Source organism: Mercenaria mercenaria, chromosome 3 (genome assembly GCF_021730395.1).
Source record: "Mercenaria mercenaria strain notata chromosome 3, MADL_Memer_1, whole genome shotgun sequence".
In the NCBI taxonomy this organism is placed as follows: Eukaryota; Metazoa; Mollusca; class Bivalvia; order Venerida; family Veneridae; genus Mercenaria; species Mercenaria mercenaria.
Genome location: NC_069363.1, coordinates 44165353 through 44193084, shown reverse-complemented (window position 1 = coordinate 44193084; position 27732 = coordinate 44165353). Strand labels below are relative to the sequence as shown.

Sequence of the window (27732 nt, the reverse complement as noted above, 5' to 3'; positions counted from 1 at the left end):
AGGCAGATATTCAAGACCATTTAATCTTCATTTTGCCTGAACTTCTACCCAACTGATTATGTCGAACGTTGTGCGATTTATCCTCCACAGGGCCATTTGAACATTGCATAATAACAAGTGAAGTCACGAAACCAAAGTGAAGGAGAGCTTGGGAACAAACATAATGTCATGTCTGATTATGATAGTACAATTGTTACTCAAAGTTTATGTGGGAGTGGAGAAAAGAGGAACCGAGCACTATTTTCTAAAAACACAGGCACAAATGTCAAGCACGGATAGCTACATACAACAACAACAAAAAAATCGCAGCCACCCACACTTCAATCTACATGGAAATATAGACATATGTTAATATATTACCGGGCAAAGCGGCTAAGCACATGTGCATATTAAGGCTGATCACTACCAAATAGAATGTAAGCCTCCGCAGGTCTAGTCACAAGTAGTCCAAATATAAATAGTACTAATCTTTTTTCCTTTCCTAGTGCATTTTCTCGGCAGCAACGTGCTTACTTTTACCCTACCGCGTTTCAGTAAGTATCACTTTGCATTGTAATGAAATCGGCATGTTCCTATCGCATGCTAGATAAAAATGGCGGCGTAAGAATTTAATGTCACGAAAAGAGAAATTGAAAGAAGCGAAAAGTAGTAAATTCAGCGGGTTGTATTTAACGAACTGTAGTTTTCTTATATAAAAGTTAACACCCCCTTTTCTTTTTGTTTTTCTAAAGTAGCGATCTAGTTCTTTATGGGAATATAAGTCTCTGAAAATCTGATATGCTAGAAAATGTTGAAACACCGTTATGAAGTGAGTGCATTTTATATGAAATAAAGAACAGCTGGATTTAGTGGTGTTCAGCCTATAAGGGGCAAAACATGTTATTTTCTGAAAGCCCTCGAAAATGAATGGAAATGCCATTAATCTATTCTTTATGATGTAAAACGGTAACAAATGGCTGAAAACGCTTAAATTTCTTGTGTTTTTGGAATTTAGATCGAATTTTCGACCAGGTGGCACTATTTTGGTTCGTTTAGGACCTAGTAAATGTCTTTTCTCGCAGTTTAGCACTTCAGTTGTCTAAATAATATTGAAATTAGCATGTTTCTGAATGAAAATGACAAACATCGTAACGATTAAATGGATGGTAAATGTAAATTCCACGAATAAGGTAAAATTAATTGAAATATTGCTTGCACAGGGCTAAATTTTGCATATTTTTGGGGATGGGGGTGACCTGTAATGAATTGTCATTTCTCTACATTTTCTCAATATTTTGCACCAAAACAAAGCAGAATCATTGTGAAATAGGTGTACCTTGAGAATGAATGCAAATTCATGGAAAAATCAGACAAAAATTTTCTCTTATAGGCTGATCACTACCAAATAGAATGTAAGCCTCCGCAGGTCTAGTCACAAGTAGTCCAAATATAAATAGTACTAATCTTTTTTCCTTTCCTAGTGCATTTTCTCGGCAGCAACGTGCTTACTTTTACCCTACCGCGTTTCAGTAAGTATCACTTTGCATTGTAATGAAATCGGCATGTTCCTATCGCATGCTAGATAAAAATGGCGGCGTAAGAATTTAATGTCACGAAAAGAGAAATTGAAAGAAGCGAAAAGTAGTAAATTCAGCGGGTTGTATTTAACGAACTGTAGTTTTCTTATATAAAAGTTAACACCCCCTTTTCTTTTTGTTTTTCTAAAGTAGCGATCTAGTTCTTTATGGGAATATAAGTCTCTGAAAATCTGATATGCTAGAAAATGTTGAAACACCGTTATGAAGTGAGTGCATTTTATATGAAATAAAGAACAGCTGGATTTAGTGGTGTTCAGCCTTAACATAAACGAATGTGCAATAATAATTACAAAGAAGAAACAAGTAAACACGAACATATATGAAGAAGAAACACAACAGGGCACCCCCTTGGAATGGGCAGTGACAAGAAACTTCACACGGGAGTTTAAACTAGTTTACTGGCCCCAAACCTCACTTTTTAACCCTACTATGTTTCTTTATTACTAGACAATGTAGATAGAATTACTGCTCGCCCGGTGAATCCCTTATACACGTTGCAGTAACCACAGATACACATTGTTAAACACGCAAGTTCTCAAATGTAAGTGACCACCCAGCCTGTAAATTGTAAACGTTAATGCCCCAAACCATCAAAGATTAAAGACATTGTCCGAAACCAATACAGGAAGAACTGATCTCACAGAGGAAAAGATATAAGTATTAACCTCTAATAGTTGATATTTTCCGATCAGTAAAAAGTTCAAATTTTCTGAAAGAAAGTTTTGACATGTTACTTTCTTGATTAAGTATATATTATAATTCTATGTATTAGATAACTGTAATGAAAGTATCAAAGAGTGGAGCTAGGTAACGCGAAAAATAATTGGAAGACGAGTAATGTATCTGTTTGATGACGATAAATGTCTCAAATTTGTATGTTATAATTGGAATAACGTTTGTGATTCAGTGGTGGCTTTCTTGAGCATCGAAATTGATATATTCCATTTCAGTATTATTTATTTCTAAAACTTATTATCTTTTCATTCTATCAAAGATTTTATTTGTGCAAAAATGGTCTTTTGTGATAAAATGCAAATAACAATACACCTCATTGATTACAAGAATTCCATCCATTCGAAATAGAAGTAAAAGTGCATTATTTTAGTTACTAACATATTTGATATTTCATGATCATTTGTCTTAAATGGTTATATTAACAGTTTTGAGAAGTCTCGGTTGTGTACTGAGTGTATAACAGTTAAATTGCATATACTTAGAATTTGCATGGTATTAGGTCACTTTGTATCAAATCCTTGTGAAAGACGAGATGTTGTTCTCAATCTTCAGATTTTATTTTAATAAATAAATATCTGTTGAGCAAATGTGAACAATTGTTTAGGTCTTTTTGAAAAATGGTCATAGAAATTGCAATATGTAGTCGTTTCCAGGGACTAGTTTTACATTATTAATTTATAAATTATAAGACTTAAATTTTAACTAGTTTCTACGCGAAAATAAGAAACAGTTAATTTGTTCTATGTGTTTACTAGAAACTGGCTGCCGGTGTACTGTGAATAATCAAACGTTGTTGAAAGTAAAAATGGCACGACAAGTTATTAAACCGCAGCTGCTAATTCATTTTGAGGAATGCATATCACACTTTTACTGGACAACGAATTATCTTTTGATTAGAGATTTTAGATTTCATTTAATATTTTAATGTGAAAATTAAATCACAATAATTTGTCGTGCTGTTTTAATAACATAAATATTTCAAAACTGTATTACTATATTAAACAAAACAAATACTTTTTAAATAAGTTTTTGCAAATTTAAGTTTAAGCTGGTATTTAAATAATATAAGAACTTTATGACCGTCGACTTTTCAACAGCTCTACTGACGAATGTAAATACAAGGTAATCATCAGCAAAAGCCGGACATACGACCAAATGACGGATTCTTGTATTTCTAAATCTGCCGACATGATAGACTTACACTTATCTATCGCAACCTTTATTAAACGTACAAAACCGAGACATTTATCGTCATAAAACCGGTACTTTATTCTCCAGCCATCAGTACCGCCCCTGAATATCAAAATGATCCGTGTCTTAAAGTATCTCAATGGCATAAAATATGAACGAAGGCACTTGCACTTATATGTTTTAATGTCTTTTCATTCTGGAAAATGTATGATCACACAGACATTTTCAATCTTCAAGACCTTTGCCGAAGTCATAGTTGCGATTCTGTTTTAGTAATACTGAAAGATGACACAGTTTAAAGCATTCATTGCTGAATAAAATATGCTGTAACATATGCACACGTGCGTTCTTGTAATGCGACGAACTACGTCGGTGTATGGTATGACAGTGATATCAAATCTAATCAGAATACCTAAAAACATTGCTACATTTTGAGTCTGGCATTTCCAAAATAGATCTAAAGTGTCATTCCACCACAACCTAATATTAGAAAACAGTGGTAGACTGACGCCTACAGCTGAAAGACACTGTCAGGTTATTTGTGAACTAACATTTACATCAGAGAATTTGCTAATTCACGAAACGCCAGACGACAACGTATCAGTGTAAGTACTGACATTTTCATTACAGCACTCTTCCAGACATACAATGTATATCTTTCCTTGAATGCGATACAGTTCCTGTTACCGCTTTTTCCTTGTTATACAAATCCCATTCTCGGATACCAGAGGTTTACCATGGTTCCCTAGATGAACGTGTTCGTCTCGGTATTTTAATGAACCTCTGATGGATGAAAAAGTCAACTTGCGCTGTTAAATCTTTACCCTTACAGTTTTATTAATTTTGACGTATTTTCTGATAAATGACCCTTTTCAGCATAGACATATTTTGTTTTCCTTGCACTCTCCGTTGGTGCATCAATTCCTTACAGAAAGCAATAGCTAGGTAGACAACACTACAGTTTACGACGAACAAGCAGTCTCATCTGGAAATGTTTAGATGATGTGAACTAAACAACATTGCTTTCGTATGACAAAAAAAGCTAAAGACAAGAGAACGAGAAAAAAAAACATCAAAGAAATGTACTACAAAGGCAACGCAAGGAAAGCATTAAACTGCAAACTACTAGTACAACAAAGAAGTATAATGTTGTAATGTTACAAAAAATTAATCTGATAATTATCTACGTTGTAACTGGGACGAAAAGCTTCAAAGATTCTTTAGCTAAAGGTATCATCGTATATTCAAGTTAACTATAACGAGCTAAGCTACCAAAATGTTGCCCTCTTTACTGTACGGCATTATCTACTCCTCTTTAAATGTATCTTTGCACGCTTTTCACGAACAACAGGTTATAAATCGAGGGTTGAACGGAAAACTGACATAGTTTGTGCATGTACTAGTATTTTAAATTCATTGAGCTACGAAAGTTTTAAGTTCAATCCTCGAGATGACTTGTTCACAGAATTCCTAGCGTGGAATGTTTAGTTTAAGATCTTTTGGATTGTCTCTCATTAAAAGTTAAGGTAAATAATGGTACAATTAAGTGAAACTTTTATGTAATATGTGATAGTGGTAATTTTGTTAAATTAGATTTTGATAAATCGGAGGCTTCGAGGGGGCTTAGTCATTTTAAATATTTTACCAACAAAAGTAGGCAAAATTGGTCATTAAGGAACATTTCTGACATTGATAAAATGCAGCAAGAGGTATGACATACAATATCAAATGAACCAAAACGTACTGGTTTCAATTCTACAATTGTACATGCAGTGTTTGCGATTGCGAAGCTGTTTAATAGGTATGAAACTAAAGAGCAAGCAGATTATAATATACTATTTCTATACTCATTCAAAGATGATATACTGTGTTTGAACACGCCCCAAAATATAGTAATGTATAACACTTCGCAAAGACATGTTCCGAAGACAACCTTCTATCTCATAAATCACAACAATCTTGCATGTATATCGTGTAAATGCCATTTAATGCCGTATTTGCTAACGTTCTAAAGTTGATGATTGTGCAAAGTCGTATTTTACACAGCAGAGTAGACCATTTGAAAATTAAGTTTTTTTCGGTTATACGTTGGTACTTTGTACTTCTTTTTGCAGTCTAAAAACCTCAGTCGAAGCAGTATTCGACGTTTTCTAACGAGGTATAAAAGTAATAGCAAACAGGTTTCAGTAAAGCATGTGAAGCAGCTGTTGATTACACGAAGCAATATTTGGTACATCATCATTTCTAATAAAATATTATTCTTTTACATAAAGTTGTACTCAATCTGATATAAGATTCGTCCATTGGACTAAATAAAAAGTATTAAAACAATTCCAAGGAATTTAGTAAAGTAAAAGTTTGTTTAAACAGAGTAAAATTGACATAAATCTTTGACAAACCTGCTGGCTAAGGACGACATGGAGGAAGACGACCCTCTGCGACAAAATTTCATTCGTCTACGAACCATGTGTATTATGTCAAGTCGACGCGCATATTTTCTGTGTGTACGCCATAGTCTTGTACGACGTGCTATTGCTAAAACTGTAGATCATATTTCATTCTTAGGTAGCTCACTTCGTTGTTGTTATTGCCAAGGATATTCACTCTACAATCTCCATTTCGTGTTGTTCAAATGTTGTTGTTGCCACAAAGTATATATTCACGTTGCAACTATTGCAGAAGATAATTCACTCTAACGAAAATATATTCCGCCTTGTTTAAATATTTGCTATGACAGAATATATACCACTTCTGTAACTCGATCCTTTGTTGTTCAAATGTCATTCATATTACAGAAACATATTTCACTCTCATGTTAGTCAATTCTGTGTTGCCCAAATGAAACTGCTAATGCAGAGCAATATCACTCTTACGAAACTCAATTTGATGTTGCTTAAATGTTGTTGTTAGAACACAATTCACATGTATGTCAATCAATTTTATGGAACTTATTTTGCGTGTTTGCAGCCTCATAATTATCAAACAGTATTACTGCAACAGTTTGATTATAACGTCATACCATGTTTAAGGATATATTTTATAGACATTCCATTTAATCTTTCTCTTTATTGATACGGGAAACTTGCGTCAGAGGAAATCTTTATATACTGGCATTCTGTATAGCCTTATTTAGTTTTATGATGTTTAACCTTCTCTCAGTGTTGTATAAAGAAATAACTTCATTTTCCGTTTATTTATACCTCAGAGTTCTGTATCTTTTTCTTGAGCTGTCTTATTTGGTAACCGATCATCTGATGTGTCTAAGATCAGTACTGTTTATGAAGTTTTACATGATTTAAAGCTTATTTATCAGATATAGTTGCCTTGCTGTATCGGTGGCGCCATTATATTTGCTGAATAGCTCATTCGGCAAACTTCTGACAGAATTCTCCCGTTCTCAATTTGTATTCATTGCAGCGGATGGTTCACTGATCGCTAATCAATCACCAGATATTTTGGTTCTCTAAGACATTTCTTTGGCAGCGGGACTCTGGCTGGTCCATTTATCATTAACTTAGGAATTGTCTGTTCTCGTTTTAGTGGGTTCCACTTCAGTTGTCCTCTATACCCTAGAAAAGAACAATATTTGCTGAAGTTTGCAAATTTATTGAGGTCAAGACAAAACATAAATAAAACACTTGATAATAAACACGTTCAAACCGGTCAGAAACCTAAGATCACAAGAGACGCTGTCGTCACTGATTATGCCAAAAACTAAAAACCGTGATGTATGGCAATCGCAGCTTTTCGTTCACTGCTCCCAAGCTTTGGAACTCCCTTGCCGTCAAGATCAGGGAAACTCACACGCTGGCTGCTTTCAAAACCCACTTCTTTGAACAACATTTCGTTAACTGGCCAATACATTGTATTCTTTTCATAACACAGCGTAGACCAGTATTTTATCCTAGGCTCACTTAAATACTTTTAAATATGTATGTTTGTCGTGTTTTATCTATATTTATCACATGTTTGACGTCGCGGGAGTGTAATAAAGCCATTAAATAAAAATGATAATACACTAGTGTAATAAAGCTTTGACGTCGACGTCATTTACAGTATAGAAGACGTTGGCCAAATTGACTTGTTTATATAGTAAAAGAAAGTAGATTTGTTGATGTTTCGACAGGAAAGGATAACATGTGATAAAAAGAATATTACATCTGTGACTTTCCAGATTGAATTTATTAAACGAGTTGAATAAAATGATAAAATGCGTCAGTTGTTACTACTTAAAAATTCTCCTTGAGAAACTTGAATATTTTTCAGATGGTTTGGAGACTTTGCGTTCTTCGATTACAGTTAAATTCTTATCCATGTTTAGGTTTTTGAAGGAATCAATAAAATGTAAAAAAAATAACACAGATAAAATACAGACATATTTGTCAAGTAACGACTCGACAAAGATCATACTTAATCCGGAAAATTGGCGAATTTCTTGTAAGACCTTTATATTTGTTTTTGTATGTCATTATACGAACAGTTTACAAGGAGATATCAATAAGCGCATTGTTGCGGTTTCAAGCGAAAGTAGTAGGAAATATGAAAAACAATATCACATAATGCAGAAAACAGGTTAGCGCTTTTGCGCATGAAATATTAAATTAATGATAATATCACATGCGCAAAATTCCAAAATAGCTCTTCCGTGCATGATATATTAAATTACTGAGGAATATGATAAAATATTAAAGTTACACCAATTGGGATTTTGCATTGACCATTTGCACGGTGTATAATAAAAGCTATTATACAGTAAAAACGGTATCCATTGAAAAGTAAAGTATGATTAAAAAGTGTGTAATTTTTGTTACATTTTGAGCATATCCGAGAAATTTTCCCAAAATTAAAAAGAAAGAAAGGGAAAAAACATTTGAACGTGAATTGTGGGACTTATATTATCATTTGTATCAATTATGTAGTATGTTTGTACTGAAGTGACATTTAGGTAAACTAAATCAATGTTATGAAACTTAATTCGTAGTTTCCTTCAGTTCTTGGTTCCATTATTGAATACCAGATTCAGATGCAATTATCATGTTCATACCTTAAAACGGACATTAGTACATACCCTGTTTTTCCGCTGAAATTGATGGAGTTTTTATTGAAGTACATATGTAAAACTAACAAAAACTCTGTCCGTACAAAATCTACGAAGTGTCTTTAACCAACAGTCGTTTTACACTGTCATGGTGAAATTCACAAACTTTTCAAGACTGATTCCTTGTTTCCCTTTCATGCATTGACTTATCAATCCATCAAGATACTAGAATTAATTCTAAAATTTCCCCGCAGTAAATCTGAACTGCACATTAACGTAATTGTCAATCAATACCATTTGAATCTTTGTTACTTTGGTATGGCAAAGTCTGACATCACAGTATTTATTTTATGTTCCAGTATGCAACATTAAATGTTATTTTCAATAAAATCAAAGTTACAATTTTAATATAAGCATACTCTCGCTTTGTAGAAATATGCTGTTGCCAGTATTTACTATAATAAAGATATGCTTGTATTATAAATGAGCTACCATGTATAGTAATTGAGCTACCATGATCATATATCGGGGGGCAAGTGCTTCTCTGTTTGTATGCACTTAGACCACGCTCGCCTTATCTCTTCGACATGTCAAAATTTACATTTTGCATAAATCATTTCTTTAATCTTTCTTTCTTGACCAAACTTTTCAGCGACAAGCAAACTATAAATCTGCTTTATTGATCCTTGAACACAAATCAATTTTTATCAATAGTATCCTATAATTTGCTCTAGTAACCTAGCTTTTCTGAAGTAATCTAAATGAAAAGAGATCAATAGAGTTTTAAGAAAATCTCATATTGATTAAGTCCAAAGAATGCCACTGAAGCGTTTTTCTCTATTGTAATCGCACTGGATCACAATTTGACATACACTGTTTCTTACAAAATCCAATATGTTTAACGAAAAAAAAATCTTATTTATTGTCTTCTCCGATACATTTGGAAAAATAGTTACGTTTTAATTAAAATGTTTCTCTCAAAATAAGTGCGCAAATAGATAAACACGGGGGAGGAAGTGTTAAACGAAGGATGGAGTTCTTCTGATAACCTGTCATGTTTTCTTCTGATAACTGTTACGGAGTTCCTGGAAAACGTTACAGAATTCTTCTGATGTCTGTATGACAAAACAAGGAATCGGTCGGCAAAATGGTAATCATCAATCTTTAGAAAGAGAGAATGGGGTGTAAAACTAAAGTCTGATGATCAAAGTTGCCTAACGTTTTGTGCTATGCGTTAGAAAAAACTGTTAAGTCTAATAATCTTCGCCACTTCTTTGAAATCAAGACATTCTGAGTAAAATGTTGAAATCATTTGCTTATTCATACATATTTATCTACTCATTCACGTTCTTCATCCTCACCACACGCAATAGCCTAATTTTAGTGCAAAGCTGCAAACATAAACCACTGTTTAATAATTTTGTGTCCGATTTTTCAAATGTTACGGAGTTCAGGTGATAACTCTGAAGATGTCACAGAGTTCTTATGATAACTTTTGTTACTGCCAGGGTGTTTCTTGAGCTATGTTATGATACCTTTTAGCTAATTTTATCATTTAGAAAGGGTGTTAAGCATGTTCATGTTCTAATGTAATATATTTATCCACGTCACAGTATTGTGGTTATATAATGTATGATATGAGTCTTTTGTAAAGTTTAAAACTATGTGCAGTATAATGACATATATATAGTAAAATACGAATAGGTAACAAATGCAGTAAATTGTATTGTTCATGCTATCAATGGATGTGCCAATGTTTGTGAACAACGGTGTAGTGGATTCCGTTTGGATTGATCACTGAATTAAAATCAAATCCTAAATGCTGAATTTACAACATTGAGGCCGTGTGGCAAAATTAAACCATGCGTGAACATATAATGACAGGAAGTAAATGATTCTAAATTAAAATTGTTATTGTATGATATTTGTTGATTAGGGACCATAATTTGCCACGGGACAGTAGGTTATACTCCATAATCAACAAAAATCGTACAATAACTAATTAATACGTAAACGGCGACAAGAAATTATACTAAAACACACCAAACTTATAGCTTCAAATGTACATGACAATATACATATGATTTATGAAGGATAATTGTGTATATGCGATTTTGTTAATTATCGCATGACCATTTTCATTAAGTTATAGACCCAAAATATTTGACCTTAATCCGAACGCTTTCGCATACTATGGATACAGTTGTATTCATATCAATAGATTTTCGTAAAGAATGTAATAATGATAATAGTAACGCTATATATTATCAGTAACATAATTATGACTTTACCATCATAATTCTTCTAATCCTTCATATAGTAGAATTTTAAAAGTTGACGCTGAAAGAATACAGTCACAATGCGACATTACACAGAGGGTGAATTTAAATGTGACTGGCGTAAATTCTGCGATAAAACTTAATTGATATTGTCATAGCATCTTACAGATTGCATATAATTTTCAATGCGCTGAATACTGCGTACCAAAAAGGGGCTTTTCATCCTCATACATGCATATATTATTTGTCTTAAAGAATATCATAATGCATATAAATGTAAATTTTTAAGTGCTATCTATATCAATCCTTCACTAGAAACGACCTTTGCGTTTGCAAAAATGCTACAAGAGGAATAGAAGTGCATTTTGAGTTTAGTTAAAAATATTGTAAAGTAAGAGGAATAGTTAGCTAGATCATCATTATGAGCGTACGCAGTCCCTTTAAAAGTAACATCTAATTAAAAGAATTAAAAATATAATACTAAAACGTTATCATTGGAACTCAAAAACACACATACCATACATCATATCACCACAATACTGTGCCTTGGATAAGTATTTTACATTAGAACATGATTAACACCCTTTCAAAATAATAAAATTAGCTAAAAGGTATCTCAGCATAGCTCAAGAAACACCCTGGCAGTAACAAAAGTTATCAAAAGAACTCTGTGACATCTTCAGAGTTATCGCCTGAACTCCGTAACATTTGAAAAATCGGGCACAAAATTGTTAAATAGTGGTTTATATTTGCAGCTTTGCACTAAAATTAGGCTATTGCGTGTGGTGAGGATGAAGGACGTGAATGAGTAGATAAATCTGTATGAATAAGCAAACGATTTCGACATTTTACTCAAAATGTCTTGATTTCAAAGAAGTGGCAATGATTATAAGACTTAACAGTTTTTTCTAACGCATAGCACAAATCATTAGGCAACCTTGATCATCAAACTTTAGTTTTACACCCCATTCTCTCTTTTTAAAGATTGATAATTACCATTTTGCCGACCGATTCCTTGTTTTGTCATACAGATATCAGAAGAATTCTGTAACGTTTTCCAGGAACTCCGTAACAGTTATCAGAAGAAAACATGACAGGTTATCAGAAGAACTCCATCCTTCGTGTAACACTTCCTCCCCCGTGATAAAGTCACTTTCAAAAACCGTAGCCCCCTTATGTCTTTTTAAGTAATCAATGGATACTACATTCAAACGAAGGACGAATTCTATATACGTTACAGATGCTTACTTAGGTACAGTACGGCACGACTCAAAGACACAGAAACACCATTACTTTTAGCCTATTGAGCAAGCGGTACCAATACCATCCTATTACTTTCGTTTATCTACTGTCTGACAGCTTACAAAGAAACAACTCATGGCAATATTTGCATTCTATTGTCCATGCCGTCGGAAAAGCCCACTGACAATGCGCGTTTTGTCTGCTGCTCGGCAGGGAACTAGAACAATTTGTCATACAGGACTTATTACTCTTTCTTGAGCTGACAGAAAACCATCTACTCTTTCAGAGTTACGCTTTACCATCATAAGTAAAGGACTTTGTTCACACCGTGTAATTAGGCAGACACGTTTGCTAAAATATTTCTTGTTCATTAAACAAAAATACTCTTACTGTAGTTCGGCCGAGTAAATTAGTAGGGAATCATGCTTCCGGATTTCTTTAAAGTGACACAGGACTAATGGATTATAAGATTGGCATTCTCTTTAAAATAAGTAAGTCAATCAATTTAATTTAAGAGGCGTATAGTTGTTAAGATTTGGGGGAAATGGTATCATTTCGTTATCAAAATTTGCTAATCACTAAAATTAGAATTATAACTTCAGACAATTAATCGAAAAGTCAAGCAAACTACCCCGACCTCTACGCTTCTGAATTTGTGCAGTTGTTATTAGTTTTACATCAAAAATCGTCAAATTTATAGAAAAGCGTTAATTTCCTATTCATAAAATATTTCGTTATTCAACTTTACAATATTACACACTGTATTAGATCAATTGCAAACATCATATGCAACAGGTAGAGCTAATACAAAGTAAAACTGAGCCAATGCGAGAAAAGCAGGGCCAGTACGAGTAAATAGGGCCAATACGGAATTCAAGCATTTTGATTGGTTTAAATGGAGGGCTGAGAGAAAAGTCACTTCCGTCCGATTTTTTAATGACCCCATTTTGTTTTACATAAAAAATATACATTACAATAGTTTTTACATTTTTTTACAAAATATTATCAAACATGTTCATGTAATGACCAAGTAAGGCTGGGCGGACGTACGATGTCGATGTACGTCTTTGTAGATTATAACGATACTTTCGGCTTAATCGTTATTATGTACAAAAAAGTTACTGTCAGGTCTTCGGTTCTGACAATTTTCAAGAAAAATATAGAAAATATATGAGAAACTCAGATTGATTAAAAGAATGAGACTTATCTTAAACAGACATTTAGATAGTGTGGAATATTTCTGGGAAGTGGATGAATAATTGGTCGCGAGCACGAACCTCAGTCGTAAACTGCAAACAGTTACGGATTCGCATAAGAATAGCACGAGGCATGGGGGTGTATAATATGTAATTGGTTGGTTGTATTATCTTGATCAATGCATATGTGTACAATTTTGTGTCTCGTTGCCTGCAGCTTACAAAGAAATGATATTTAAATTGCCTGCAGCCTACAAAGGAATGACATTTAAATTGCCTGCAGCCTACAAAGAAATGACATTTAGAGCAGTTAATCACAACTCTCATTTTATGATAAGATACTAACTAGAGAAAATAAATACGGTAAGTTTCAGTTATTGCTGATTATGTTGAGGCATCACAATATCTCTCAAAATTATTTGCAAAAATCTACATACAACCCATTTTGTTTTACTTGCTAAAATGATAATGCTTAAAACAAAAGTTTTCTTCAACGTGCATAACTGCTGTAAGGTAACTTTAGAGTTGTTATGGTGTTACCGTCAATATTCGAAAGTTGAATTGGCCAATACGACAATCCTTGGACAAATAACAAGGCCAATATGAAATCCCTTGATTAATAACATTATAATACTGACACGCGTTGTAATTTAACTTCTGTTTTCAACAATTTACTCCAGATTAAACAAGTTGTAGGGACTGGTACTGCCTCCGATAAAAAGGCAGATAACAAGGAATGCATTGTATCGGTTCATTTTAAATACAAAGGTTAGTAATTTGCCTCATGAAAAGTAACAATAATAAGAATGCAACCCTAATTTTGTCTGAGTGATTTTGTCCATAGAACAGCAAATCGTTGCACTATATAACATCATACCGTAAAGAGTATTTGTTTCTAATCCCTACAAGAGTAACATCAAATGTGCTCGGATCACGTTAATAAAATATTTAAAGGCTTGTGAAGCCCGGTGTTCCAGTAGTAACACACTTGAGTGGCAATCAAGAGATCCGAGATTTGAATCTTAGTCCATTCACTAGAAATTTCTGAGATGCTCTCGAGTGTCTCCCATCCAAATAAGAGACCAACCAGTACTGGTTCTTCCATGAAAAATGGCTTCGCTGGTATCTGTGTTATATCCAAGGCACGTTAAAGAACTAGGTTGGCAATCCATAAGTACCTAGGCTAAGTCAACCGGACATGCCTGTATCAAAAGAAATTTCTCTCTCGGTGACTCTTGATCAGACCGCTCTCTGTCAGTAATGGGAGATGATTAAGTATGAATTTGGTGCCCTGAGTGGCTGCCTTTGTATACAAAGCACCTTTGAACGTGTTTATCATGAAAGGGTGTCATACAATATGTTATAATATATTGTTTTGACTCAGTCCCACCATCGTAGAGTTAATTTTGAGCAAACAATAATTAAACTGAGTAATAATGCACGTGCTAACACACCAGTGCTGTCCATGCATATACTATCGTTGTATGTAATCAATTCCTATATTGACTAAGTCGCGAATTCAATGGTACATAGAAGTCAATATCGAAGATGATATGCACTTATTGTACAGCAAAACAAGCGAATGAGCAGTGCGGTTAAAACTGCTTCGTTTCGATGCTGGTAAGGCAATGGAACGTACAAATCAGATTGCCAGTTTATAATAAATCCCCCTCTCCCCTCCCCCCGCCCCCATGTATCAATAAATATTGAATAATCGTTACACTGAAATGCAGCCTTATTTATTACGTTGTTTTCAACTTGTTTTCTGTATTTTGAGTTGCGTATGTTGTCTTGTTTGTTGTCTGCGTTTCTTTCCTCTTTCTCCTCACTCCCCCTATCGCCCCCATCCCTTGCTTTGGCATCTCCTCCCCTTTTACTATGAGTAAGTTATCGTGCCCACATTAATTTTGGCTGCCAGAATCCTAAGGCGGTGCCAGATTGTTGTTTTTTCTTGCTTATGTGTGTGCGTTTGTGTACTTGTGTGTCTGTGTGTCTTGGGCGGTGCCCTACAGTGTTTTTAAATCCTACTTGTCTGTTTATCTATGTAAGTTAGTTATGTGGTGTGTATGTTTGTCTTTTGTACATGAGTGTCTGCGCTGCTGTGATTTACGTTGTAGGGTAACTGTGATTGAGGAACGTAGCATTCCCTTTTGAATATTCATCCTTGTTCCACTTTCCCCTTCTTCCCCCCTTTTCTACTTCCTACCCCTTCCTTCCCCTTTTTCTATATTTTGCATAAAATTGAAATGTACTTGTTGGATTTTTAACGCAACCCGTCTATAATAGTTTTCCGTTACAGCTTCTTTTTGATGTGCGTGGCTCTCATGCTGTTTTTGTGATGCTCTGTGCTTCCGAGAAATCTACCCTTACCTATTACCTTTTGATTGTGTATTATTCTATCTTCAGCGTAGAAAATGCAAGGGTACGTGTAATAGACACTTAAGTTAATGCAAACTTTTATGCTTCTTTCATCCTAATTTAGACTATGGAAACATATCCAAGGAATAATTTTCCCTTATACCCATATGCTGTAATATAGTAACAATACCATACAGATCCAAGTTGTCATAGTATTTATGCTGGCTGATTCCTGCGTGTTGTCACGTATGAAGAGCGCCAGCATGCCAACACGCCAAAAACGACAAACAATCGCGCCAGTACGACAAAACGCATTTATCGTATCGGCGCATTTATTTGTCGTTTTGGCGCGTTTATGCATTTGATGGGTACCAACACGCCGCCACGCAACAACGAAAACTAGCGCGCAATACGACATTCTGTGGTGTTGGCTTCTTGATGCGCGTTTTAAGAACGCCAACAAGCCAGCCAGAATTTACCAAATTTATTATATATCTTTGATTTTTCTACAGTTGCTTGAAATTCAGGACTAAGAGCGCATTATATATATAAGACTGCTGAACAAGTAACAACTGCTAACTAAACTAACAATGCATTGCAGAAAGAGTGATCTCGTAAGTTATTAAAACACAAATCATTGATCCCTAGGCAAATTATTTCAGAGGAAACTATTTTGCTTTATAGATAAGTAATCTTCATTCCATGACCTATTGCATATCTTGGATTATCTGCGATGTCTGAGAAAACCCACTGACAATACGAGTTAAAATACTTTTGTTTTGAGGGTTAGGAGATGTTGACAGAACTGAACACTTGTTTAACTAATAGATGCTTATTATGAAGCCTTCAGAATACCCTCAAATCTTCAAGAGTACATTTTTTCTACTACAAAGTTACCACTTACAATAAATGAAATTTGAATGCCACGTTACCTTAAGTAGAAAAATATTTCATTTTCAGATGTTCAGATAGCAAATGCATTGTATAGTTAAGTTACGTTTTTAACTGTCTTAAGCATTAAATCTGAAAATCTGAAAGGAAAACAAAATTATGTGAAACGCATTATCGACAAAATATAAAAATAGAAACAAACTTTTGTGGTAGTTATACCATATGTTTATTGTACGGTTACCACGACGGCCAAATTGCTGCATACACGGTGCTACTGTTTTCCGTCTGAAGCTTATGTTACAAGTTTCTCCAATTTGATAATCGTAATTGTGTTTTAACACATATCAAGATTACAATCTATGCATAATAAGTTTACCAATTAGCATGATCTTTAACTGAAAATGCTCAGATTCCATCAATATTCATTTCCAAATGTGTTTCATCAAGATATGTGTTAAACCAATCCTTTGTCTACTGGACAAAACAAATATCTAAGAAAAATTATTCCCAGAACACGTGTAAGTACAGTTCCAGACATATATAACCATATTCGTTTACGTAGTCATCATTATCTCTTAATCATTATAGATAAAGAACAGGAATTATTTATTACACAATACTGAAATTAGATGTTTAATGAATAATTGGTAAGCAAGTATATTTTAAGAGCTTACGTTGTATCGTTATATATTTTGCCGGGGAAAAACCTTATATTATGCAATAAAATATCTATCAATTTCATATAAAATAATTTCAACGGACGTTTGATATATCCGTCTCACCTCATCAAATATCATGAAAAAGCTAGAGGGCGTGGACATTTTAACTACCGTCCATGAACAGGCTCAACCAAACCGACCCTGCAACATTTTCGTTTTTGTTGTGTTGAGCGACCTGTGGAGTTTCCACTTTTTCTATTTTACTAGTGAAAATGATCTCGCCTTAATATTTATATATAGTTATCTACCTCACAAGATTCAGGTCATACTAGATATTATAACTGTATGACTTCAGTCATTTTTCATTTTCTTCAAGGTAAGCCGTAAGCAAGTTTTGATTTCGCAATATGACGATTATGTGTATATCTTTGGAGCTTGTTTTGGGACAACCCTCAACGAAGCAAAGATTGAAAATATTAAAAGACACATAAGCAAGTACGCTCAGTTATAAAGCATTCAGTAAGTGAAACAGCATTTATTAGTAAGAGCATGAAACATTATTTACTTACTAATAAGCTAATTTTAGTACAAAAGAAAAAAGAAAAGAATATCCCATCAGGAAAAGCATATATTGATCCGTAAATTACTCAATATTATATGGTTATCAATTGTTATTTTGATTGAAGACATCCGACGACTGCCACGTGATTTTCGACCTTGCTCAGTTTCTATCGGAAGTAACCTATTTTGATCAAGACAACTGTAAACAATGAAACATGTTCTGTTGAGTTATTCTATTGTGTATTTCTTATCAAATTTGATATGAGGTTAACAGAGAATATATTACGGCTATACTATGACATTGTTTATTTCAGACTGTTCAGTTTGAAAGCACTTTCATTGCCTATTGTTCTTTGTCATAATTAAGAAATCACATTTTTTGTAACTTGATATATTCTAAAGATGATTATATAAACTGATATTGATTTGTGATTATGATCGAAACACAAATGAAAAGTATGATATATGGGTTACTACAACTGGACTCAGTTGGAATTAATTATTTCAACAAGTGAGATCAATTCTAACTAATTCAAAGGTATTTTACAACTCTGTATTATATTTAATCCAAAAAGTCATGAAAGTTCTGTCATTACTTGTTCTGTCTGTCTAGTTTCCACTAAACTGCCCTTAAAACATTTCATTCGTTAGATAAACATGACTCCAAATGTGACATAATACCAATATAAATTTTAAAAATATATAGCAAAGTCATTCATAAATCGGCATTATTTAAACTGATATGTCACAAGTTTGCTATAAAACACACATAACTTCCTACTTTTGAGACGATAAATTAAGACTGGAATTCAACGCAGTGAACAGCTTATCTCCAAACCCTAACATTTGATGATGCGCGGCCAAACACATTTGATGATGCGCATATCTTTACAACAATTACTTACGACAAAACATATTTAGATTTATTATAAATACAGACTTTTTGCCATAAGCAGTTTGCATAAGAGTTAAATATAAACGATAAATGTAAATGTAAATGACAACTTTGTGGATGCAGTCACAGACTAGCACTTCTCGACTGGAAACAACGAAACCCTTTGCCTGCTGCAAATAAAATCGAAATTGTGTTGGTTTTTTTTGTATACCTTATTTCAACTATCTAATAGAAAGCAACTTACCACCGGAGACAAACATGCAATGTGCAGTCATTTTTCATACTGGAATTAACTGTGAGAGGTCAGCATTCATCAAGTTATTCAAAAATTTTGTGGTCACTTTTACTGTCACAGAACAACACATCGCCGGTGATTCTTAAGGACTGAATAATGATTACTGTTGTTCGTTCCGACAGGTATAAACCGCACTGGAACTTTGGGAAATCCATGAACCGCTCTAGTCAGTCTTGGTTGATTGGCAAGATATTTTACTGTGGTTTATTCCTGTCGACCGAAAATAATTTTCAATCCTTATATTTACATTTTACCGTTGCTTGCAACGAAACATACGCGGTTTCCATGAGTATCAGACAAACAAAAGAAATATCAAAACTATCGATTCTACATGCTTTAGAACAGCACAAAAAGCAAAACCTATGTTAAGTAGGTCTTGCCGATTCAAATTTGGTCGATACCGTCTGTTTGAGCTGTAACTGCGTGTTATTTTTTATTTCTTTTTTTCAGTTACGACTTTTTGTTTGTACATTTCTGTGAATGAAGTCGAATCATGCATGTGATCTCCCGGAAAGGAGTCCATTAATTGATATCATTGCACCAATCTTGTGTAGTGGTATACGAAAACATCTTTTCTTTCTGTACAAAAATACCCAATAAATATTTTTATTTGATATAAGCGAGAATAGACTTTGAAATGGAATATACTTTTGAAAAATTGACGTCAAATTGTGATTTTAGCATTCACATCTTTGTATATTTGTGTAGTTTAAAGTAGTAAACAATAACCTTGCTATTCAAACAGAATGACTTTTTACTGGAATACCTAAAATTTGACCTAGTTACCTAATGATTCCATTTACTAGCCTCACTGTACAAATAGAAAACTAATGTTTCTTTTAAAAAATGCGTTTATCTCTAAAAGGAAAGGTGGTTTGAAACATAGTTTTCTGTCTGGCTATACCACAAACAAATGTTACTGGAAGAAAATTTCAAATGCCATCTATATATTTCAATGGGAAAATGATACAGAAGAAACACAAAACAATAACAAAATGTTAAATTTTGCATGTCTTTCATTATGGTTAACTGTTGCAATATGTTGTTTGAAAATTTTTCAAGTGGGTAGTAAGAATGAGGGTGGACACAATTACTCAACAGCAGCCTCCAAGCGCCGTGTGGCGGCTGTTAAAGCTCTCCTCGTACTTGTTTTTATATTTCTGACTCTTTGGAATCATGTTAAAATAATAGATTTCCGCAAAGCTTCGGGAGGGATGTTGCACATTCCATTACCTCTCACGAACACACTCGATCAACCTAGTCTGATATGTTGCTTGGTTGCATTCTATGCTTCAAAAGATCGTATTGTGAACAGACATAACTTAAAAACGATTCGTTCTTCACACCGCATTACGATTAATATTTGTTTAAGGTAATTTAGGTGTCCTTTTAGGGGGTGAAAGTTAAATAATCCGTATTTCAGTTTGACCTTGAACTAACATATTCGAAAGATGCGTTATTATGATGAACATTTGTCCCTAGTTACTTCAAAATCCGTCTAAGGGTAAACTAATATAAAATGAACACAATTATTTAACAAACGACCAGACGGACAGCCAGACCAAAAACAGCATGCTCCCAAAAATGTTACTAGACACAATAAAAACATATATTTTTTATCTCTTAAAATGTGTGCACAAACATACATGGACTGACAAACATGATATCATAATGAATATTACTTCTTTCTTTCTTTAAGTGAGATAAAAGAAACAAGCAGTACAACCAATGTCGGACATATAAGGTTTAAGTTCTTAATTTGCTGTCCTTATGTATCTATCAAATCCGATATTAAACAACGTGATGTCGTGAAATCAATCATCTATAGCAGTGAATGAAGGATAATTCTACATAATTGAACAACAGATCTGGTAAAAAAAGCAATGTGATAGATAGCTTCGTTTCTGGGAGGAAATATTGATGCTGGTCAATCGATAGAACATACATATCAGATTGTCACACACAAAATAACTGCAACATTGATGCTCTGTAAGTTATACTATACAATGTAGCGGATACGCGCTGATTGTATTTATATAGAGATAGAACATTCGACTTTCAAAAAAAAAAAAGAAAGAAAAACATGACATAAACCCTAATCTTTCGAAATATCAATAAGTTCTTTTTCATTTAAGAATAGTTTTGTTTATATCAATAAATGGAGTTTTGAGACATTTTCCATACCTCTATTTGCAAAGAATAACTATTTTTGCCTCTGGTAGGTATTTCTTACCGTAGGCAAACTGTGCAGGAAGTCCTAAAACCTATGTTCTCACCCAAGAACCTAGGTTCCCAAATAAGAATGTAGGTTCTTAGAAAACAATTGCATGTTTTGACTGAGAACATAGGTTCAGTTCAGATCATCATATGTTTTCCAGAAAACCTAGGTTTTCAGACTGCTATATGTGTAAGTTCGTTAATTCTCGGAATCTAAGTTCAGTTTCATATGAACTTTATAAAATGTTGCAAGAGAAGCTCGAGCAAAATTCTCCTTTCACCGGAGAGTTCAAAATGCAAAAGGAATCAAGCGAGGATGAGAGTTTTAGAAACTTAATTTCTTCTTTACGGATGGGAAATTTTGTACTATATAATTTTTGCTTTCTTAAAAAAACTACCAATATATGTGACAACATGTTGGGAACAAAGGCAGAATTTGATTTTGTTTATAAAGTGAAGTATCATACTGAAAATAATATACTTTTTACTCGAAACAAAATAATACAGTACATAATTCTAAAGTGTAGTTCTATGACATATCTGCATTCACAATTCACATCACCTACAACTGTTTTCATTGTATACATAAATCAGGGGCAATACAATAATAAAGTCTGTACTCTAAAACACTGTGCGGTAGCAGTTATACACTGATAATAATCTCGGCATGGAAATACGTGCAAAAACGCTAAAGATTTATTTGAGTAAAACCTTTAATTAGCTATTGATTCTTTTTGGAAAAGAAAAATATTCAAAGATCAAAAACACTGGGGAAGTTGTGACATTTTCTGCAGTGAAATTTACAACAAACGATGCCTTAAAACAATTTTAGGACTTTAGATGTACGTTTGTGTTATCTTGTATATTATTGACAGGGTTAAGGCTGACAAATGGAACAATGTACATTCTATAAACAGCCTCTTCCCTTGAATAAAGAGAACAGGGTTAAGGGTAAGTCTCTAACGAGATATAAAAAAGATAGTTGTAATCATATTATATCACCAAAGAATGAGTAATATTAGTAATGATACCAATTTATGTATTTTTATCGATGAAGGACGAGATCGGCATAATCCTTAATGTAGTTCTTTTAAATTTTAAATGTATTTTAAGATGATATTAATGTGTTCACGAGTTGTTTACTACATTCTATACGTAAAGGATGATAATGGATAAGATTTTCAGTTTCTATTAAATGGTTTATCACTGCAAAAGATATAATATTGCAGTTTGAAATTTCAGAAAATGACCAGTCATTGAGGAATCCATTTTAGTGTTATGCCGTCATTTACACTCTGCTGAAATGTTGATTTAGTCTGCTGAAATATTGATTTAGCAACAGATTATGCCTTTAAAACTACAACGTATAAAAGATTTTTTCATAAAACCTTGGACATAAATAGAAAGCAATCTGTAGAGAATAGTTCTTATTTTATTTTTTCAGTCCGTGCTTTAGTCTGTCTGTCTGTCCACCCATCAGAAACAAACGATAGATTCATTGCTAACTTTCAAAGAATAAGACATTTTTCCTGACAACTGGTTTATACAAGGTAACTTTTTTGGACGATATGTAGGTTCTAAAGTCAACTTTCAATATATAAGAGTATGGTTCCAATTTTCGCTGCAAATACGACAAATGTCCCTTCCTCTTGTAGACTTTTATTGCTGGGCAACAGTTTTCTTCTAAATCTGTATCAGATTTAGTATCTAGAACTGCTTCAACTTACGAGTTACAATGCAGATGTTTTGACTGGCACCTGTGTACGTACCGTTGTAATCGTATATACTGACATTAAAAGTTCATGGCAAACGTTTTACTTGCCCTGTAAATGTGTTGTTAAGAAAATACATTATTCTTACATGATGGCACATACATTGTACATGCACTGTTTAATACTGCCAGTGGTTTTACAGAAAACATTTTCTTCTTATCGATAATTATGAGCATAGAAGCTTTTGACTCGGATGTCAATCAGAAAGTTAGAAGAGATTGACACACACACTCATTTAGCTTCCCTAAGATGGTATTTTATTTGAAGGATAATTATTGTGCCACGTTAGCTGGTTTTATTGAGAAGCTCTGTCATTTGAATCAGTTTTTCACTATATCATGCAAAGCCCTACAAAGCTAACACTGGAAGGGAAAATAAATTAAAAGAAGAGTCAAACATTAAACAAGCAGAGGAAAAAACATAGAAACTGTTTATATTATATGTATATCTTACTATATATTTGCTGTGTATTTGTTTTTATACAACCAGCCAGTAGAGAATGAAAACAACACAATCATGGAGTTCCTTTTGAATTATATACACAAATAAACATAGACCAACTGAAAGAAACATTCAAAAAGAACAAAGCAAACAAGGAAACCATATAGAAGACAATTATAGATCCTCAGAGAGGAATCCTTTTAGTTGTTAATCACTATGTCATTATCAAAATTTTAAAATTATTAACAACAGCATTGCAATATCTGTTTATAAAATGTTAATCTCTATCTTTTTTCGCGCCAAATTAAGTCTGTGGAATAAATGCAGTGACATGTTCTACATGTTTACAAACAGCATCGTTGTACCTTTTATTTATACTTACAAAGTATGACCCTTTACAATATTTCAATGCTTTTTACGACAGAACATATCTCGATATTTACAACAGTTTTCTTGCCATAAGCAGTATACAAAGGGCATCTGAAATAAGAATCCTACGATAAATTGCGGATCGTTACAGACTAGCATTTTACGAGGGGAAATGCCTACACCAAAGAAGGAAGCCACAACTGTGTTTATTGTATATCTTATTTCAACTGTCTAATAGATACTCACTCGTCACTGGCGTTTTATCAAACAGGTATGATGCCTAACATTATTTTATTTTATGCTGATAATGTGTCTGGTGTTAGAAATAAAGGCTCTGCAATCAATGAATATTTGGACATTTTGCACAAATGAGCACCATTTCGTGTCTGTGCTGTCAAGTACTTGATCCAATCAAAGTTTCACAGAAAAAGAGTTAAGACAACACTGAAGTCATTACTTATCACCGGATAAAACAATGAAAACGAAAACAGTGATACATGTTATGTTAAGAAGGTTTGAGGTGTGAACCTAGTTATATATAAAGTTTTAAAGGCTAATCAGACAAATTACAAAAAAAAGCTAAACTGATAAATTATGTACATTTGTGTCCATTTGTAAAACAAAAATGTTGATATTTTTAACTGACTGTCCTCAAAATACAAAACTGAAATAAAAAAAAGGACATATTTCATATCTGATCACATATCTTATTTAAACTGATCTTGCCAAGTGCCACTCACGGACAAATAGACACCCAAGTCAACAGTTGTTAATTCAGTTGCACGCGCCAACCGCGAATACGACAAATGAAATGAGACATGACAGTGCGTTATATGACATCTTGTCTTTGTAAAACGATCATATATCTAAGCAGACCCTGTTACTTCAAATATTAATAAAAATATGATATAAATAACACGTTGCGAAATCAATAATCTACGGAAACGAATGAAGGTTAATACTACCTTATTGAGCAACAGAACTGACAAAAGAGCAGTGTGATTAATCACGTTGTTTCTGGAAGGAACTATTGATGCTGGTTAATCAATAGAACACACATATCAGACTGTCACAAAACAACTGTAACCTTGTTATCATTGATGACATATCTATAACAGACCCCATACTTCTGTTTCTGTAAAACACACGAACTTAGTGATGCACATATCTATAACAGACCCCATACTTCTGTTTCTGTAAAACGCGCGAACTTACAGAAAACTTATGAATTTCCAGCATTAAAAGTACATAAGATTGATTTTTTTTCTCAATTTGTAAACACTTAGTTTTGTATATTTGTCTTGAAGGCATTGGCACTGATATCTTTCCTGTTTTATATGCGTTGTTTTAATCTCCCTTCTTCAGTATATAAATGCAGCATGCAATACTAGTATTCATTTTCATTGTGCTGCCAGCTTAGATCAATATAAATTCTCATTTACTAATTTTAACTGTGATGTACAATATAAATGTGACATTTTAGTACAAGCAATGTTGTATCCGCTATGAAATACTGAGTGATACTTTTAAATTGATATTAATAGATACCTCTGAATCAGTGATGTAAAGGTAAATTATACACAGGAATATGTCCTGTCTGCGTTTAGTGAAACAAAACAAATGTTATATTATGTCAAAAGCCGTCTTTATTCTTTTTCTTAACTGGTAAAGCACGGGGAGATAAATTCATAAATATCTTTGCATGTGAGTATCCGATAAGTACCAGCCTATGGAAAGAGTTGTCATTTTTTCCCATCACATCTATACAAATTATCTCAGAACTAATGTACTGATACAAACTAAACGTTCAGAAAATACTCTATAGACCACTTTCGAGGCTTCGTCCTGTCTCTATACAGTACGCGAATACGGCTTATTCTCTTGTATAAGCATAAAGTAGAACCAATATTAAAATAAAATGGTAACGCATTCTCCTTAAATTTGAATAGTTAAATTTATGACAGATTTCCCTGATATTTGGTGGATGTTCTAACAACAAAACTGAATTATAGAAGAAAATGTCAGAAAATTGAAGGACGAGGGTTAACTTCTTGGTGGTTAATAATAATTTGAATTTGGTGGTTTTCTTGTGTTTAACGTGACACAATTATAGGTCATACACCGGCATTTTAGCTTTAGAAGGTGGAAGACCACAGGTGCCCCTTTTGATAATATTTCAGACATAAATGGCCACATTTGATTAGAACCACCGACCTTCCGTAAGTCAGTTAAATGGCTTCCTCACGTGGAAGAATTCACACATCAAGCGAGATTTCGAACCCACAGCGGCGAAGGGCTAGTGATTTGAAGTCAGCGATATTAACCGCACGGCAACGAAATACCCCTTGACAAACATATTAAAAGTATACACAAAACACAATTTCGAATAAAACCCATAATTTGCTTTTTAAGTATAGATCTGAAATGTATTAGTTGGGATGAAACTGTTGCATGCTATCTATGGTTTTTATATCTCAATGTATAAAACTGATCATTCTTGACATTTTCCACAGCAGTAGTTATTACTGAGTATGCGTCTGTCAAGCGCTATTCTTTATGTCTGATAATCAGGAAATTTGCAGGATAGTTTATTCTGGGTGTGACTTTATCTTCATCAGCATCCTGTTATTTCATATTTTATAACGTTTCTTTAGACTTTTATGACTGAACTCATTCTCTCACAATCAATACATAAATCCTTATGATGCCTTTACTGCAATACAAAATTCCCTGCATTCAAGCCGGCGGACAATATCGTTAAATATGTAAAATAAAATATCTCCTTGCCTAGTTTTGCTCTTAAACTAGTGAACAAGTAATAACTAGTACAACATAAAAGTCAAAATCGCAGGGAGTTAAAGCTTTAATTCCAGCAAGTTGTAAAACTACTGACTCGGTCCACTACAAATACAATTTTGGAGAAAAGCATCCATTCCAAATCTTGAATATAATAACCTGAATGCATACGAAGTATTACAGTAACGAATCATGATTGTTTATCAAAACAAATTGTAGGATTCATACTCAAAAACGTAACTGAAACACTCCTATACATTTTCGGCAGTGCAAACATCAGAATGTCCGTCATGGTTCACAGAGGTTCGAAACTGTTTTTTGTGGGGGGTGGGGATTGCGGGGGCATGGCCGAGTGGTTAAGGTCGCTGACTTTGAGTCATTTGCCACTCAAAGCTTTGTGTTGGAAGTGTAGCTTTGGGTGTAGAATTCTTTTATGTGAGGACACCTTAAAGGGGATATGCCTGAAGACCTGAGGGTCTTCCTCCACCAGCTTGAAAAAGCAGGAAAGCTGGTATATGACCTATAACTGTGTCGGTGTGGTGATACTGCCCAAACCCCCCTTCCGCTCCTTAAACAAACAAACAAAACACATCTTATGAATCTAAACTGTTTCTGTGTGCAACTAAAATTCACTGTTCTGTACATTTTGTAAAATTATTTAAACAATTTCTCAGTGTAAAGGACAAAATACATTCGTTTCCTTCATTTACGGGAATTTTTACTTCAATTCACTGTTCTCTGACACATATATGGCAATTATATATTCTAATGTATAGAGAAATGATATGTTTATGTCAGCATAGAGTGTCACTTACCGTTAGATAACATATGAAGTTCCTTTATCTACATCTGACATGCTTTTGCAACATAAAAGTGGACATAATATATTATAACAAAAATATTACAGGCTATACTAATTTTAGTAGAAATAATACAATCGACATGTTTATATCAAAGAGGCAAGACTTGCATTTTCATTTTAACTTTAAAATGGTTATGAAATACCAGGTATATGTTTACAAGTTTTGAAAGATATTCTATGCATGATGAAAGACAGAAAATTAAAGTTACACCGTACAAGTTTGGATTTATTGACATGCTACATCTCTCATACTTTACAACACAAATATTGTACTAAGGTTTCAGTATATATCAGCATTGCTATGGCAACAAATAGTCCAATAATATGACAGAAAGTGGATCACTTAAACTTCGACAGG

The 27732-nt window shown here is 33.6% G+C and overlaps 1 protein-coding gene across 1 annotated transcript in view; it reads right to left on the bottom strand.

Annotated features, from left to right (window-relative positions):
- Nucleotides 1-27732, bottom strand: part of LOC123524911 (potassium voltage-gated channel subfamily B member 2-like) — a 173180-nt gene that overhangs the window by 103962 nt on the left and 41486 nt on the right. The window contains exon 2 of the mRNA XM_045303522.2: nucleotides 5903-7072. Within this exon, the coding sequence (XP_045159457.2) occupies nucleotides 5903-5970 (68 nt within the window). The 5' untranslated portion in view covers nucleotides 5971-7072. The remainder of the gene's footprint in view (nucleotides 1-5902; nucleotides 7073-27732) is intronic.